The 19,292-nt window shown below is 32.3% G+C and overlaps 1 protein-coding gene across 9 annotated transcripts in view; it reads right to left on the bottom strand.

The window, feature by feature from the left end:
* Positions 1-16,534: 16,534 nt before the first annotated feature.
* The window catches only part of LOC118198596 (uncharacterized), a 385,056-nt gene continuing 382,298 nt past the window's right edge, over positions 16,535-19,292 (bottom strand). For all 9 annotated transcript variants that reach the window (XR_015041771.1, XR_015041769.1, XR_015041774.1 and 6 more), the window contains one exon: positions 16,535-16,783. Coding sequence is in view for 4 of the 9 variants with exons in the window: in XM_085819210.1 (XP_085675336.1) it covers positions 16,679-16,783 (105 nt within the window). In the remaining 5 variants the exon portion in view is untranslated. The remainder of the gene's footprint in view (positions 16,784-19,292) is intronic.

The raw sequence follows: 19,292 nt of genomic DNA, 5'->3' as shown, positions 1-19,292 counted from the left end.
TCTTATCAATTAATATCTTACTCTTTGATCTTAAAGTTGGCACTTCAATCCGGAACATCAATGAAGAAGACTCTAGGAAGATCGATAGTAAAATTAAAAACAGTTGAAGGCAGGCAAATCCTTCCGCACTTATTATAAGTTAGAAAATGTTTCTTCAAAGCAGGAACTCTTGCGATTTCCTATTATTCCCGCTTTATCCTTGAAGACTACAAATATAAAAAGAAAAAAGTTAAAGAGGAAACAAAACGCCCTCTACCCTCAGTCCACAATCGCCGATGGTTATCTTAATATCCGAGGCGCATTTTCTTCCTATTTGCCTGCGAGGACCGGTTACGGAAAATGGAAATTTGTTCGACCTTGCAGATAGGGCGGGTGGATGAATGGGTTCTGTCTTTTTTACAACAATCATTCATGACGTTAGATTTACATTCTTTGGTGTGGGCAATTTTCTACATGTTGACACTTTTGCTCCAAGGTGATGGGGGCTTCAGTCGTTTTTCCTTTTGAGCGGATTACTGATTCCTCATCTTGATATAGCGTTAGACAACTTTCTGGATACTTTGTAAGCGACCTTAAAGGGAAGATTTAAAGATGAATTTGCATCAGTTAAGGCTTTAATGACTATTAATGATCTATGTTTAAAATAATTCCTCAAGGAAATTGCGGTCTCTGTTCGGAGGCATTAGCATAACCAAAGTTTTCAATTACTTAATTTCATTTCTTGGAGGCCGTTACGGTAATTACGATGATAACTATGTCATTAATAGCAAGCATGACAATTATCACTGAACTGTGAATCGCATGAAAGACAAATAATATATACGAAACAATTTCGGAAGCAGCCACAGGAATGATTTTTATACCATGGGCCAAGCACTGTTCAACTCATAGTGCTTTTTATGAACCCAGTCCAAGGTAAAAGAAGGTAGTAGTAATAACAGATAATAATGATACAACTAATGATATCGTAATTGTTTTTGTCTCTGCAAAAATTGTATAAGATCATTCTGTATTTATGAACCATAATTACAACGAACCCTTTAAGAAGGGCATAACTTACGGTTTCAGATGATTTCAATATTCTGTAAAGGTAGTCCCTTTTAGATAGCTGATGTTCAGTATCGAAATTTATACGTGTTCTCAGAAATACAGGTCTCTCGGAGAGTTGATCGTTTTAAGATGGTAATCGCCTGGAGTGGACTCACTGCATTTCATTGCCTATTTTTAACTATCATTGCAGTTTTCTTTCAGAGCATTTAAAACTTCATTGTGGACCTTATGTCGGTGCACCTTTTGCATCTACCTATTTAAGGCATTAACTAATGAGATTATTGAGAAGACTAGAATTTTGTTAAACTGTTCCCCTCTTTTATTACGAATATGATAAAAAAACAGACGACTAGATAGATAATCATGGAATAAATAAGAGTTTTAATTACATATCCAACATAAACATTCACCAGCAAATTACGAACATGTGTGAGAGGTTTCAAAAGACGTATTGGTACAGCTTTTCACTCTATGAAACGACCCCTCTTAAATTTAAGAATTAATTAGTACATAATTCATAATTGCTATGAAAACTGTCTTATTAATCTCTTCCCAAATACAACTATTTTCTAAAGTGAACAGTACTGGTAGATCATAAATAAATATACCATTATTAACATACTCCGCAAGGCGGCCGCTTCGACTAAAGACTAAATCGACTAAAACTGTGTTGGTCGTTGTATTATGAGTCATCAATTTATGTAACTATCATTGAGTGAATCAACAACTCTCCAGAGCATTAAAAGCGAACAAACAAACCTTGCCATATTTTCTTAGATGTCATAATAATTACTTGTATTTCATAATGTAATTGATAATGCATCTGAAGAACTAGGGCAAATATCTACGTCATACGATCAATGAATTTACATTTTGAAATCCAAGTTAATTTTTCTTAAAGTATTTCTTTTCAAGAAATAGTGAATATTCATACATATATACTAGGTATGATACGAAAAGATCATTAAAATCTGAAAATTATACAGAATAAAACCTATCATGTCAATCATAGCTCACATTGATCAATATGTTTGAGAATAGAGAAGCATCGATATTTAAACACATATTTAAAGTCAGGGCGACTGCGACTATATAAGATTAAAATCATGTGAAAACTGTGGTGACTTAAGGAGCTTCAAGGAGATTTCAATGCATGTACAGTGTTATTTAAATTATATTGTATAGTATTTTGTCAAATTTTTGGGAAGAGATTTTACACCAATTAACAATAATAATTTAAGAAATAAAAATTAATTTTAAAAGCTGTCTCTAGGGGAATAATGGTTCAGGTAATGATGATTCAGGATCAGTGTGAATCAGTAGTTCAAAAAATTTGCTACCTTTTATTAATCAACTATAGATAGTCTTGATTAGTTTCATGAATTAATACTAACCATTTAGAACAAAATACTGCTACATGTAAATACAAAATGCAATACAATATTAGTAGTGCGATAAGAATATGTCAGAGAGGCTATATTAATATGTTTCACAAAGGATGTTCAATGTGTTGATTGTGGTTAATAATTAGTGTCAAGTATCGTGACAGAAAGCATTAAAAAAAAAGAAATCTTAAGGGAATCTTTCATTGAAATGAGCATAATCCCTTGTAACGCAAGAGAGAATAAATCAAACGGATAAGGATAGATGAACGCCTTTTCCATTTAATGAAAGAAGCATTACATAACATTATGCATTGATCTTACATGAACCTTTTCACGGCAAATGCATCATAGCTAGGTTTCTCAATTATTCCATAACTTACAATTAGGAAATTCCAGTAAGATATTTTAACTGAATCCTGCAAAAAGTTGTATGAATTCGGGTACGTAAGCTGTCTGAAAAGTTTCCGACCTAAAAACGAAAAAAGGTATTTTTTCTCCAAAATTACCTTTATTTTTTGGCCTATACATTTCTTGCAGTGATGCTTCCATCCTTTTAATTTCGCCCAGATAATATGCAAATAAATAAATGTCTGTTTGTCTTCACAGTACAGAGGTCTGTCCCCGCATTTAAGCCTACCCCTATAGTTTGTCTTCACAGTTTTGGGTAGTATTGCATTAAATATTATTTTTAACAAGACTGTATTCCTGTATTTATGTGGACTGTATACTTATTGTATTGTTTTAGGCTTAATTCACTTTATGTTATTTCGGTTTAAGAAAGATTTCACAACAACGCTTGTATTTTCGTAAAGCAAGAGAAACCTATTCCAGATTGCCTACTTAATTGCAATACGTATTACATGTAGTCGAGAAAAATTTTTTTTCGTGTATATTCATAACATCTTTTAAAGTATAAATACTCAATATTTCAATATTAAGAATCAATATTAACTTTTTCGACAAATAAATTATTTTGAGTAGTAGAGAAAGCATTTTTTTCTTCGTGTATATTCATAGCATCTTTTAAAGCATAAATACTCAATATTTCAGTACTAATATTAATTTTTTAATAAATCAATTAATCCTGAAAATATTCCGCGTTGCAAGAGAAATTAGCAGTGTAATTTTTTTAATAGATATGACAAACGCAGAACCTTTGGACATTCTGAGACTTCTTCCCATAAAAAACTACAATTTTTGTTTCGAAACGAAATGTAAATACTGTTTGTGGATCTTGTAGTTGATGATTGCACAAGATTTGCATTTGACTGAGTCACTGTTCCCAGTGTATCTGTATATCATAAAACATGTGGATTGCTCGAATTCCTAACTTTATATAGCAGCTGGGGCTACATGATATTAATTATATTAGGTGATTAAACTAATATCATTAATGTCATGAAGAATATTCAAATACTTAGTCTTCTTTAGGAAACTTATGTCTCACTGAAGAATTCACATAATTTCCTCCTATTATCTAAATTTTGAAAAATCATGACCAAAAAATTCATTTTTATTCCACCTAGAGAAGACTTTTGTACTTTTTCAGGAAATATGAGTCCTTAGCTAAATTTAGCAAATATGGCCATTGTTTCGGCAGCAACAGAATTGAAACAAAACTGCTTAACTTTTCTGAAAATTTTGCTGGCATTTGAATATTAATAATCTCTTTTAAGACATAAACGTTTCCTTAGCTGAAACACATTGTATTTCTTAACTCCTTAGAATGATATTTCTGAGAAACATCATATTGTATCAATTGTATTGAATATCAAGAAAATTGTGCTGTGAGTATTGTGCTCATGATCATCTGTAATGAAAAATACGATTTCGATAATTAGTTCGTGTCCAGCAATAAAGATAATGCTCAGTTCGGCTAGGTCTTTCTACAAGTCTATCCTTCGAGTTTCATCTTTCTAATTATGCAACAGTCACTCAGAGTTTTTATCCCATATAATTCTTCTTATATATGGGTATTCAATTGTTTAATATGAATGTTCATACATAACACTGTGCTATTCAAATTATCTTGTAACACAAGGAAAAAAAAATATGTTTTGTACAACAGGCCTTGTATGCCACTGTAACAGATTTTCACAGAATGACGTTCAATTCCATACGGCACAATCTAGGACGGATGTCATTTTCGTGGTGTATAGGCTAGTGCACTGAATTTCATCATCAAAAGAGATAAAATTTGATCCGAAAAGAATATGTAAAATTTGCTTATGATACGGACATTCACTGACTGGCAGGTCTTGTTCGATTCGAGGATTATTGATAGTTCATATATAATTGTTCTGAACGTTCACGACTGTGCACTGTCGAATAATGCAGAACAGGGCTTAATTTCTAAGATTAGAAGTGCCGGAGCCATATGGAAGACCGTCAGTAAAGAGTAAATAAATAAATAAAGTAACTATTAAACTCATTTATAATTTTAAAATTAAACAGTTAATTATTATCAAATTAATTAATAGCTATTTATTTAATGTTTATAAATTGTTATATAATCGATAATTATTAAATAATTAATTATAATTTAATTGATAATTATTAGATAATTAATTATTATTTATTGAAATAATTAAAGATTGACGTGATTAAATAATTAAAATTAAATAAAATGTGAAGAGATAAATTGAAATTTAATAAGCGATTTTTAATATAATTTTATTGTTAAAATAAAATTTTCGAGATAAAATTTCTACTGAAATTGTTATTCAATTACATAAAAGAAGTGCTGCAGCCTTCTTAATCAGGGCTCCGATGGCTAAGAAGCACTGGCCTAGTTTAAGCTCTGATCTAAGGGGGAAAAGTTATTTTATCATCACAAAAATTAAATATACTTGAAGTATAGCTGAGGAAAATTCCTGGGCGAAACAGAATGAGGGTATGAGTGGGTGGAAACAAAAAATGAGGAGAACCTTGGTGAGAGAGAACGTTCTCTTTGACCGCGGCTCTCTGCTGATATAATTATAGCCCTCAAGCAGATGTGTGTCAGGGGTAAAATGAGTCCTGAATCTGACTCCTAAGGATGAATGTAAAGTTCCTGGTTACGCTTCCCCTCCCCATTAGTCGATACTGTGGGAAAGACAATATATAGGACGTACTTGAGCAGTTTATCTTAATATTTAACTCTTGTTGTACTCGCTGTCGTTTAAAGCACATTTAAGAACACAATTTTTCCATCCTGCGAGGATAACTAACTGTAAGCATCGATAACAATACACTAGATACGACGGCATGGCGAGAAATTTACGCGCTCCTAAATAAACTCCCCCAAATTTATTGCCCTTCTTAAAGGGAAAGGTTTACGCATGTGAGTGAGGGGACTTTACTTGAATGTTTCATGTTCTCTTGAACATGTCTCATGTTCGTATTTCTAGGGAAATAGAGTATTGCAAGGTCTGCTTATTGTTAAACTAAAACGTTAGGAATTCTAAATTTTTTCCCTTCAAATTGTGGTTCAGTTTTATATAAAGAAGTACCGAAGCTTATAAAGTTTTCCTCCCACTTGCCTAGCGTGCCTTCGTGGTGTAGTGGTTCTGCACGCTGGGCCGGTATTCCAGAGGTCCTTGGTTCGATTACCGGCGAAGGCGGTTGCATATTTTTCATCTTTTCTGCTTACCTGATGACTCTACAAGCTCCGGTGCGCTCTGGCTAAAATTGTAATTTATCTTAAAAATTGAGAAGTACCGGAGCCGGGCTCCGGTGGGCTCCGGCGCAATTTAAGCACTGATGCAGATTCAGTTCTATTCTTTCTCCTCCAATTCAGGAAAATTATTCGCAGGCTGCTTTAAGTTCAGGTTCTAATTCTTCTCTCTTAATTAGCTTAACTAGCAAAGGTTGAACTTGAAGAATAAAGTTCAACCTTTGCTAGTTCAGCTCTTAATCGCCCTTTATCTAGTAAAATTGATTTATTCTTACCTTAAAGTAGAAGCGAATTAACTATCTGCAACCCGTTTGATTTTATTTTTCTTCTAAATATTCAGATAGTGTATTAGCTTGCTTGTAGCCTTTTTATCTAGTTTTATTCCTTTACTTTTCCATCATTTTCCTTTAGGTAAATTACAGTTTGACTGTTGTTCTGTTTCGTACAGAATTCATAGCAATTTCATTCTTGGATAATATCATGATATTCGCAACTATTAAATACTAAATATGAGTATAAAATGATCAGTGTTACTAATGCTACTGAAGAAGCAAGACTGCATATTCTCTTCAAAATGAGTGACGTTTTTTAATGATAATAGCAATATAATTTGAAAACCATTACTTATCACTGCAAACAGGCAAGCTTTCTATTTTTTAACTTTTATCTTTTTCATCCCAGAAATCATGTCTATTCCAGAATATCATTTGGCTGACTTTTACTCTGGAACAATATAAAGTGAAACTGTTTGAACCCGAAATCTTATCGGTCTATTCTTTGCTCTTTGGTTGTATCATTATCTGCAAACATAGCTAAACTGGTAACTTATATCCCTTGGTTGGATTACGGAGGAATGGTAAACGTGACTCGAAACAAATAGCGATTAGATAATTGTCAAATGCGTGAATGTTCTATTCTATCTATAATGTTGACGCCTACACAACGCCTCCAGTTGTTTTTGTTTTTCGAATTCTGACTACTACGTCATGTAACGCGATGAATGAAATTTAATGACGTCAAAACGAATTTAAATGATGTCATACAAAGCGTCATGCACGGTTCGTTGTATTCTTGTTACGTAAAAGATGGCCTTGATCTAACCCCTTTATTTTGGCTATATTTGCATGATCGTTTTACATCGGAACATATCTGAAGAATACTGGGCCTCAATTCACCTTCTTTCTTCATGCTATTTACCTTTTTTTTTTTTTTTTTTTTCTTTTTTTAAAGGATAAAATGTCATACTTTTATTTTTATTGTCAGAGAAATCTTATCACATGCCATTTTATATACTTTTAGTCTCAGTATTATTAAAGTAATAATATGTCTCGAAACTTAGTTAGAAACACAAATTTCTTTGAAATCACCTGTCAGTATAATCGAATAATGATACAATCATTTACTGTAGGACATCGCATCACAACTTCTCTATTTAGTCATTATTGCATTTATTAAAAGAAATGCAATGTAACCTTCATAAGACGATCCCTATGGTTCCACATAGCTATGGTTTTATACGGAAGTGATCACCTTATATAGGTTATTTGCATACCATAGTAAATAATGGCATTTAATTATAAAATAAGGAAATCCTTAAAGATGGTTGCGATAAAGGTTAAGAAAGGTTAAATAAATGAAAGGAGAAGTTTTGATAGCAGTTTTCATTTTCTAACAAAATTTCTTCATCACGCGATTTTAATTTTTCTGTTGTGATACAATTTTCAACAAATTTTGTTCGCATATATGAGGAAAATTAAATCAAATGAGCAATACGTCTATTCTAAAAAAAGTTTTGGAGAGACAATGCAGAATGTTACGCCTCAAAGTTAGATGTCCATCAGAATTTGTCAAACTGTGAAACTTTGGTCCACGAATGTAATTTGTTTCTGAAAGCTGTTCTTCATTCGAAATGGTCTTAACCTGAAACTATTTTTCTATAGGAACTAATGTAAAATGGATTAATCCGTTCCTGCACTACAGATGGTTATTTTCCTAAGTTTTTACGACAGCACGTTGTGCGTAAGTTCTTTATACAAAACCGGCAGAAATCATTAAATCTAAGTTTTAAAGGAAATATATCATATTAATAAGATGAAGCAAGACAAAAATTTTAGTTTTACTGTACTTTACGAAGAGGGGTGGACGATATAGTAAGTGGACAATAATATGGAAGAGAAAGGGAAGAAATGCTGTTGCTTTAGATGAAGAGTCTTCTTCTATAAAAACATCAGATATTATGATATGCGTTTCTGAGGCACTTTCTTTTATCTTATTTTCGTCTCTTAGTGCAACTCTTGTCTGCTTGAGACTCAATGGGCCTCCGTTTCGCTTAGAATTTGTTCAACGTGATTTCTTATTTTGGTCTACATTTTAAAACATTTCTAAAATGAACCGTTACACTGTCATTAAATGTGATTATATTGTAGCTCGTTATTGCTTTATCAGGATAAAATCCTTCAAGATACTTTACATGTTCCCAGTTTTTCACAAACGTTCACGAACCAAAAAACTAGAAGCATCTTCTCTTCCTTCGTCTCCTTCTGAAAACATCATCCACAGTCATTTTGTTGCTGTTTCTGAAACTGTTCCAGTACTTTCTCATTGAGATAATTTTGATGGTTATCTAATAGCATCTCCAAGTTTTTATTATTAACTTCTAAATCCATGGCTTAGTCGGAGGCACAATATCCGAGATAATTAAAAAAAATCTTAGCATCAAAGCTCTCAGAATTTCTGCCTGCAACCCAATCTGGCCATTATTTCCTCCAGACCAAAATTAGGATCGTGTAAATCACTTACTACCAGACTTTGTTAATGAGATTTAAGCAAAGGAAACTGCTAAAGTTAGGCTTTCAGAAATCTTTGAGTGCTAATTCTGTATCATAAGTTACCTTAAAACACTCTTGGAAATCCTTTGTTGCCTACCTGAGTTTTCGGAACTCGAAACACCTTTCATCATTCGAGGCACGTTTTCCTGAGATAATTTGTTCGTAATCCGAACTTCCACTAGAAACAAAGATGGAATTCAAATTGTATCAATTGATATGAAGACTAGTCTAAGTATCAATCGATATGAAGCATAAAATGTGCTTAAAGTGTCACTAAAAATTCATTTTGCTGAGAAAGAAACTAAATTTTAAGACATTTTACGTCACTGAAGCTTATCAAGTATTGGTGTAAAATTATAAAAGACAGTATTCTTAAGGAAATCTGTTACTAGTGCTTAAACAACTAAAAATTATATATCAGTTAGTTTTCAATTTTTCCTTTTTCTTAAAAAAAAATGTGTAAGAGTTTTGGGAAAGATTACTCAACCAGTTTCATAAATATAATAATCTACATCGCTTAATGATAAAAACAGCAAGACCTCTCATAGTTACTAGCTCCCGTAAGTGACCATCTTTAAAAATGACAAGCATTTCTTAGATCGTAAGTAAACCTCTACAGGAGACCAAAATCGTATTCTGTATGAATGTCTTCGGTTTCACTATAATTAAGTAACCTTAGCATTACAATGTAACTTGATAATTAGAAACGCAAATACATAAATATAAGAATTAAGAAAAAAGACTTTAATGAATCAAGGTACGATGAATACTCTTTTGGCTAACACCTCTTACAGGTAATCTTCTCTCTGAGTGCTCAATAATCTTGAGAATATAATGAGCATGAATAATGAATCTCAAGGACTACTTCTGAAGAACGCTGAAACCATTTAGAACTATGAGTGGCCATCTCGGAGAAGGTTTGTTGCACTTGTAAAAGTACAGTAAACTTTGAGAATAAGTAAACCTTAGAGAACTTGCCTCGTAATCTATGGCATTGTCTGAAACAAAATAGTAATAGTTTTGACATTTTAATAAGTAATGCACAGAAACGTAGTATGTTTAAGACAATTATTTAACTTGGAGTTTCGTCATCTTTGGTGGCATAAATTAGACCCAGAACTCTAAAGACTGAAGCGACTTATCGCTAGGTCTTGTAAACTACCGCAGAGACTGAGTAAGGGTGTAAAAGACTCTTTTATTTAACTCAATGTTAACAGAAAGCATTGCTCTTGCTTACAGAAAAGCCAGCATTTATGGCTTAAATCAAGAGTAACGAATTTAACTTAACTCAGTAAACTGTAAGTTAGCCCAACAGACACAGACAGAGAAGCGTGCACGTTGCTCATGCCTAATATCGATGTGACAAGCCTAATGATGAGAACAACGCAATGCCGCAGATATACTGTTCTCAAGAGAATCAGTTAGCAAACATGGCCTTCAGCAGGCGGAACACGCTCTGATTCTACTCTATTAACGGGAAAGACAGCAAAGGTAATTAATATAGAATAACTGGTAATTAAAATTTAACAAATCCTCACAAACTAAAGCAAATTTTAACAAGGAGCTCTCTCATGACGACGACTTCTCTAAAATGGCTACCTCTGAAGCTGATCACTCTATCCGAAAACGTAAACAAACAAAGACACATCTGTAATACTTTGTCTATGAAAGTATTACAGATGTAGCTTTATCTATGAAAGATGATCAACTTCACTGAAGCCCATAATAATTCAGAACCACTGAAGGTCGGCTTAGAGAAGATTTTAGTCATATTTTCTTAGTAGTCATCGATGAAGATAAAATTATATGTTTCGAAACTGTAAATTGTAATGCTTCGGAATTTAATTTCAAAGGAATTAGGATTATTTTGTACACACGTTTCAGGCGAATTGATGGCTTACCTGAAGTATCCAGTTATTATAATTATAGTAAATGCTCTCTAAGTTCTATATGATTTCCACAATTTCTGTAGTTCTCACAGTTCTAGAAAATTTTTAGTCTTTTGTGAAAATGGTGTTCTGAGAAAGTTGATGGCTCATTGCCAATATTTGTTTATGTTCCCAGAGATACTGTTCTTTTTCAGATGACGCAGAAATACTGGTCACACAGAAATACTGGGCACATTCCCATAAAGGAGTTCACAATTTATGGCATTTATGCTTTAAATGTTTTTTGCCAATAAACATTAAATAAAATTTATTATCTTTTAACCTTTGAAAGTACCTATATTTGGTACTTCGGAATAAATATTCATGAAAACCTTATGGAGAAACCTCTCTATAAGATGATCACCACTAATTCTGGATAATTTTGCTCTACCGTGAAGACTTTCGTCTTAGAGAGGCAAATTCATATTGATGGTTATTCTGTGTTCTCAATAATGCTGGTCACTACGAGAGGCGGTTTTTTAGGGAGGTGTCGCCATGAGGGGATTATCTTTATACACCCTTAGATATATATTCGTATTATAAAACAATTATTCTAAATGCTTTTTTTTTTTTTTTTTTTTATCCCTTTTTCTGCTGCGCTTGTTCTGTTTTTCATCTGAAGTTTCATAACAATTCCTTAAGGAAAAAGTTGTTACTAGAATATGCTCGCAAAGCCAATAATGAAAAGTACAGTTTTTTTAAATGAGTCATTCTTTCATAAACTAGCAACATAATCCTTGCCCCTCCTTCAGCATGGTAACAGGGTGAAACGAAAAGCATGCGTTTCTAAAGAGCTTTTGCTAATAAACATATCATCAACAGCAAAACCATCTTCAAATTAGGTCAGAATGCTCAAAGGAAGGTTAGTGATGTCGTTAAATTATCTTCATTAAAGTAAAATCGATTTCTAACTGGATCCTGTTTCTCCCTGAAGACCATCAAAAGACAATGAGCGCTAATAGGACCAAAAAAAAAAAAAAAAAAAAAAAAAAGCCATGAAGAAAACAAGAGTTTTTTTGTTAGCGCGTGATTTCTAACTTGTAGGTACGTGAGAGGAAAGGAATCGCATTCATTCAGCCCCAAAAATGCGCGTTTTTTTTTTTTACTACGAGAAAAGGTAGTTAGCTCTCTGTTGTATCTCTTTTAAATAATAATTGTTTCCGGCTTAAAGGCCAAGGTTGGCGCGGTTTTTCTCAGAAAATAATAATTCAAGGAAGACACGTGTTAGCTTAAAGTTGTGGCTCATGAATATTTTATGTCTTGCTTATTTAGATACTGCGCCTTGGTAACAAAAGTTAAGTAGAACGGAACACTAATTTTGTTTTCAATATATTATATAAGATTCAAGAACACTGAAATAATACTGCACAGGTAATCATTATCAATACCTTATCACATTGCTTTTCTTCTAGGTCTTTCGTTTCGCTCTCTCTCTCTCTCTTTTTTTTTTTTTTTTTAGATGAACTATGCAAACCGTTGGGATATACATGTATGTGGGTCGTATAATCAATTGTATTCCTTGTGTAAAGATCGCAGAGTTAAAAATTAGGAAAAATACGTCTACACAATTACCGTTGTTTTTCCACCCAAACTTTCGAAGAGTTTCGAAATAATTCATAAGGCATTCAAGGGTCGTAGTTGTTTTGGCAGCTGTAACTTTGTAAAGGTGGTTGCCACGATATATACTGAAATTCTTCACTTTGCTTGAGGTTTCTCTATATACCGAAATTCCTCACTTCGCCATATGTTGCGGATGAACACCTCTGACCATTATTTCCGATAGCATAAATAAGCATCGAACATTACTAAAACGACCGGAAGATGCAAATCTCCTGAAACGGGATTTATCGTCTGAAGGAAGGTTCACGGTTTTAGTAGAGATTTTTAGTACAGTATAAGCACAAAGATGGGAGTTTAATTTTAAACTAACGCGAATAAAATATCAGTCACTTTATGTCATTAATTACTGAGTCACAAAATCTATTGAAAAATTACTTCCGATATGTCAAATTGCATAAACGTTATATTTAAAAATTGATTTCTAATCCAAGTAACATTTACAGTTCGTAAAACAGAAATTTTGCGTTAAATGCAACGAAATGTTCCTAAGAAAACCTAAGATATTAAAGGAATGTACGAAACAATAAAAGTTATTTTATTAGCCTATTCCAAAGATAAAGTTTGCAATATCTCCTTGTAATAATCTCTCTTATCATTATTCACTTTCTTCGTTAATCTCTCTTATCATTATTCGCTTTGTTTATTACCTCAATAAACGCACATTCCATAAATTTATTATTCGTTTTCTAGACAAGCCTACAAGACAATCATTTATAGAAGTAAGAAATACAATTACATCATCAATGAAATAAATGCAATCTGACAGCTGATCTCCGCAGCTGCTAACAAGTTCTTTTGGACTGGCATCTGCATTAGTATTCTTGATTATGAAGGAGCAGATGCGATCATTCATAGTTATGGTGAAATTCGCAGTAATATACTATATTATAAAAAAGCTCGCTTTCTTCTTCGCATCGAAGTAGTTTCTCTTTAAAAAGATGCACCCAGATCTTCCTGCTTGCTCTTTTCTACTGTTGGGAAGGTAAAGTTTTCACTCCAAGAGTACATACCGCAGTACTCTTGGAGCTTGCTCAGTTAGAGTTACAACAATTACTGAAACTTACAATCATAGCTGATTATTAAGCAAATCGCAATCTAATTTCATTTTCTCTAAAGATTTAATGTACTGTTTTAAAAGTTTTAAGCTGCAGACAATAAATCGCAAATTCAAGATTTAAAAAAAAAAAAAAAAAAAAAAAAAACTGCGCGTCATTTGAATGGCAATAGAATAGTTGAAATGTTAATAAATGAAACTAGTCAAATTTCACTCCACCCGAATATGGGCATCTGGAAGCACAAATTTGGAATTTGTTTTATTAGCTGTTTCATATTTTGTAAAGTTTTTGATTAAGAACCTCAACAATTTCAAAGCGAGCAATGGTAACATTGTAAGAAAAAAAGTTAAGCGCGAGAGACTGTGTATCGAAAATTCTAAAGATATGCTCTTTTAAATATTTTGGGATATTGCTGTTGAATTTAATTTTATGGTTTAAGAGCGAAAACATGATATTTAAGAAATAATGGTAACACACAAAGCGTTAAAGAAACGCCTCTTTGGACGTAATACAAAATCTGAAAGCTTTCTTTTTTTTTCCAAAAAAAAAAAAAAAAAAATGTTTTTAATGTTAACTTTTCTATATTTTTAACCCCAAAGGGCATTAGCTCATAATTTCGTTTCGGCATTTTGTGTTGTAAACTTTAAATGTTCGTTTCACTTTTCAAATTCTTGCCACCAAATATTATCGCCCTGTGTTATATTTAAAGAAATTAATTAATGAAGAATCTGCATAAATGTATGTATGTATGCTTCTCGCATTGTGATAAACCAACGGTTCCTAAAGCCACCAGATTTTGAATAATATGGGCCCTAATTTGGAACTTGTTTCATTATCGATTTCATATTTTGTAACACTTTAACGAATTTTTGATTAACGAACTGACGAACTAAATTTCTGACTGAGAAAAAATTAATGCTGTTTTTAGTTAACTATTGAAACAGTTTGACGTTTAGGTATTTGGATGATGTAGATACTGAATAAATTTCATCAGTGAGATTTTAGTTTTAAAGCATTCAACTATGATAATTCTGAACAATAAAGCAGTTATGAGATCTTTTAAACAACATTCACGAAACTCGTTTTGTTTCATCATACGCTAATTTGCAAATTTCGTATAATGTTTCTAAGAATATTTGTAACATTACCAGTTAACGCAGAGGTGCAATAAATTTCCGTCAATTTAAAAATAATAAGAAACAAGACATTGACCAAGAAAAATGTCAAACACGGATATTCACTCTAAAAAATATTAATTAAGCGATCAAATAATTTTTTTTCCGAAAATATTGAAGATTTTCCATCAATAAATGAAATACTAAATTATAACTCTATACCTTGATAGTTAGTGCAACATTCTTCTATATTATTTGCATCACAATTTATAATTTTCAAAATTATTTACTTTGGTTATCAAAAACAAACTTCCGAACGCTTTTTTTTTTTTTTTTTTTCATTTTAAAATTATACACATTTTGTGCATTATTTTTCGGTGTATAAAGAACTACCACTGAAATTGCTATAAAAGTTTTATTTATAAAGATTTAAAACATTTATTGAATATAAAAATGTGTGGGTTTAGATGATTTGCATTTTATAAAGGAGAACGAATTTACCCTCTTGCTTTTTAAGTGAAAAAATACTTCTGCTGATTGATCACTTCCAGATGCAATCATCATCATTGCAATCATCTTAGTCACCCCGAGGGAGTTTTGAGTATTTAATTCAAACTCTCCAAGGTGACCACCTTTGTAGAAGATTATATTAGTCTACAAATAAGAGCTACCTTTCCTTTTCGGCGATCAATATTCTGAAACTTACAAAAACAAATACGAAACAATATCTCACCTCTAAAGCGCATTAAAAATCGCCTCTTTATAATGACAACCTCCACAGATTACCAGTATCATTTGGTACCCTCGGTGGTCGTCTAAGGGAAGGTTCACTAAGTCCACGTCGCTATTACCCAAATCAGTTACATTATGTGACCTATCTAGGATGGAAAACAATGATTATTTCGATCTTGGATAGTCTTATGATGCGGGTTTCAGCCGTTTTAGCTTTCTCACGCATCTTGGGGCATAATGATCCACGATATTAGGCGGAGAATGATAAAAAAAAATTACAAGTGGACCTTTCTGTAAAACAAAGCCCGCTGAAACATCTACATTCCGTAGAGATACGTCTCTTATTAGCTTCAAGGCATGGAAGACTAGTTCCTTTAACGCTTCTTATTGGTAAAGCGTTTAATATCCTAAAATTTAAGGTTGCTATTAATCTAATATTTTCAGATGTCACGAGTATAATCATTTTATGTTTTATCTACCATTTCGCAAGAAATTTCGCAAGAAGCCATGTGTGCTCCAAATATTTACAAATTATTACTCTAAGACTTTTCGTTCCAGTGCATCCCAATACTGTAATTAAAACAATCTTTTTTATTGGTAGATAACGCCCCCTGGGCATCTTCAAAACAATAAGAAATTAGATCTGAGCTTATTATTAAGGTCAACATTTTGTTTCCTGATACTATAACCTTTTTTCAGATAATAGGTCAAAGAGTCGTAATCGAATTTTAAGTACACTAAATTCAATCTGAAATTTCTGGAAAGATTATATCTAACTGACGCTTCATACATCTCTCTAAGGAAAAAGTGGAAAACGTACATAACCGTGACTAACGGCTAGTTGCATGAAGGATGCAAGATTATGTTAGGGAGAGGTATATAAACAAACAAAAAGTAACACAACAAATTATTTTACCCCCAATTGGTTTATAAATCTGCCAAAAGGGAGGGGAGCACATATTCAAAGCAGTCAAACTTAGCTTGACTAGTTTAACTACATAACTGAATATGTACTGCCCCTTTTAGACAGATTTACAAGCTAATTTTGTGTAAAATAATCTCAAGATAACGGACTTGACATGAAGTGACAAATTATTTTTCTATTGATTTGATAAAGAAAAGAACTTCTGTGATTAATTTTTATTATGAATATAACACACTAATAGTTCATATTTAAAATAATTCAACTTCTTTATTAAAAAAATAAATTAGGTTACAAAAGAAAGGGGTTGAATAACATAAAACTTGAAAGAGACAGACATTTTTGCCTAGCATCACACATTTTAAGATTTATATCTAAAACATTTCAATTACTTTTTTTTATATTTTGAATTGTAAGACAAAATAAAAATTGTTTGATCAGTAAGGCACCACTGGAAAGCTCTCCTGAGTTCATATGACATCGTTTCAGCTTTCTGAAAAAAAAGGAAATTAATATATTAAAAGGAAATTAATATAATCTGCAAACAAAAACATCGATATGTTACACTTCAATACGTCGCTTTGCTACGACATTTTAAAACATTTTCTGCTGTCTAGGAGCCTCATCTCTCAAATCACAGCTTTCTATTTCAAATAAGAGCTTTCTTAACAGTGTGCAATTTCTATTCGAAGCTTGGGAATTAATTAATTTTCAAGCAATAAATCACTTCTTTTTTTTTATTTTTGGAAGTGAACACATTTTATAACACTAAATTAAAAATTCTTCGAAGAATTAATTAGAAAATATTTAATAATATCAGTCAATGAAATAAATCTTGTTCAAATATATGATTCAAAATATCATTCAGTGGAATAAATCTTGTTTTGATTCTATGTCTTGAATAATTAAGTCTTTTCTTTATTAAGTCTATACGTGGTTTATGACGATTAATTATAATTTCTGATGAAATAATGTCAGTAGCAAATTTTCCACCATACTATTTGACACTGATATTTTTAAAAGTTCGTTAGTTTGTAAGGATCTTAAGTTTTACTAACGTTTATTTTATTTTAAATCTTTACTATCACTTCTTATTTTCTACTTCCGGCCAGAATTATAAGCGATAAGGATTTTATGCAAAGTTTGTCTGGCGAACGCCAAGTATTTAAGTGTGGCCTTTTTGCCAAGCAGAAGAGAGGAAGCAGTGAGTTCGAAGCAGGCCGCTTACCTTAGAAGTTACGCAGTTGCTATTTGCCTTCCAGGCCAGAGGTTTTAATCCTCTTGATAAATTAAACGTATTGTAGTGTTCACAGTCTCTGTGCTACATACGCTTCCTGTTATTATAAGGCCAATCTTACACGTGTATTATTCTAAAGTTAAATTAGAGTTTAGTTTCATTTTGATATCTTTTACGTTAGACCCCGAGTGGAGGGTCATTGTATTCCGAAGTACGGAAGTCATTGTATATAAAGAAGAATAAAGGGTTTTGTATACCCTTCGTCTGTATCCTGTCTACTTACTACAATTAGTGAACATAGCTTTAGTAAGCTCTCTGTTCTAGTCAGGTCATTGTATGTTTCCGAAGAAGGTTAGAAAAAACATTGAACCTGATAAGTTCATTTTAAATCTATAGTTTTATGTACTAACCTTGAATTCCTGGGAGGATCTTTAACCGTTAGAATAATATCAACTTCTAGTTTAAAATTATTTTTAGATTTTAAACTGGAATGAGCGTGATAGAAAATTACTTTGTACTTCTATAATTTTTATATTTTAAATATTTTGTTAACTTGTAGAAGCTTTATTGATAAATTCTTCAATGTTAGACCATCGTTTCTCAAACTTTCTTCAAAAAAACTTTCTTCTTTCTTCAAACTTTCTTTCTTTTCCACTTTTATAATTCAGAATATTCTGCGGACCTTTATTCTTGTCCACTTCTAAAGCAGTTTTTTAACGTAAGTTATTGCCAGTATACTAACATTTTTAAAATACAGTTAACTACAATCAATTTTATTTTATTTTGATGTTAAAGTAATTACGTTAATAGAAAAACATTCGCTTTTTTAATTCAAGGCTATTAACATTTGGATAATCTTTACCTTATTAAATAAAAATTAAATAAATATTGGTACTTATTAATCAGGTAGGTGACCCTTTGCAGTTTTTAAAGCACGATTTCACAGTTTACTATATTCCGTCTTCATTGGTAATGAATCCAGCGCCGCTAGATTTGGAGACAAATGATGGCAACAAGCACCGTAATTATAATACTTTAATTAAGGGGCGCACCGTAACCTTGAATCATGAACAATTTGGTTTAGCGAACAAATTACCTGAATAAAGCAGATCGGCTGACGAACGGTTTCTCGGATTGCGAACTTTTAAGTCAATAACATACGATCTTCAAAATGTTTTGAGTTAATCCAGGAAAAAGAGTTAAAATTCATGGAATTCTGCAAACACCATTTTAATATGTTCCGTTGCTTCGTTCTCATCATCAAAATCTGGTAGTAAGTGACTTACAGGACTACAGATTCGGACTGGCAGATTTAACTATAGGCTAAATTACGTGGCAGGCAGACTCTTTGAGGATCTTGACACTTAATTTTTTTTATCTATGATATTGTGTCTTCTAACAAAACTATGGGCTTGGAAATCATCATTAAAATGTGCAGGAGTTACTAGAGGGTCATACAAATGGGCTCAGTAGGGGAAAAAAACTTAAACAGCTGCAGAAATAACAACAAAAGCAACTGTGCAGGAAAGTCTTCAGAGGAAGAGGAAAGAAGAAATTATCCCATTTCTTTGATACGCGAAATTTGTGTAAAATGGGGTAAGATGCAAAAGTTTTAGCTTAATGACATCATTTGATAAAACAGTCTTAAGCATTTTCAATGCCCATGTCTAACTTCAGAAGCTATTTCATACGTAAAGAACAAAAGACACATTGGGCAATCTTTGAAATTGAAACCCCGTGAGATGCAAGCAGATTCGAGTGGTTT

This window comes from Stegodyphus dumicola, chromosome 6 (assembly GCF_044657685.1).
Source record: "Stegodyphus dumicola isolate Sdum_Otavi_A_Nest chromosome 6, ASM4465768v1".
NCBI lineage: Eukaryota > Metazoa > Arthropoda > Arachnida > Araneae > Eresidae > Stegodyphus > Stegodyphus dumicola.
Note: the sequence above shows the minus strand (reverse complement) of the source record. Positions and strands in the feature narration are given on the sequence as shown.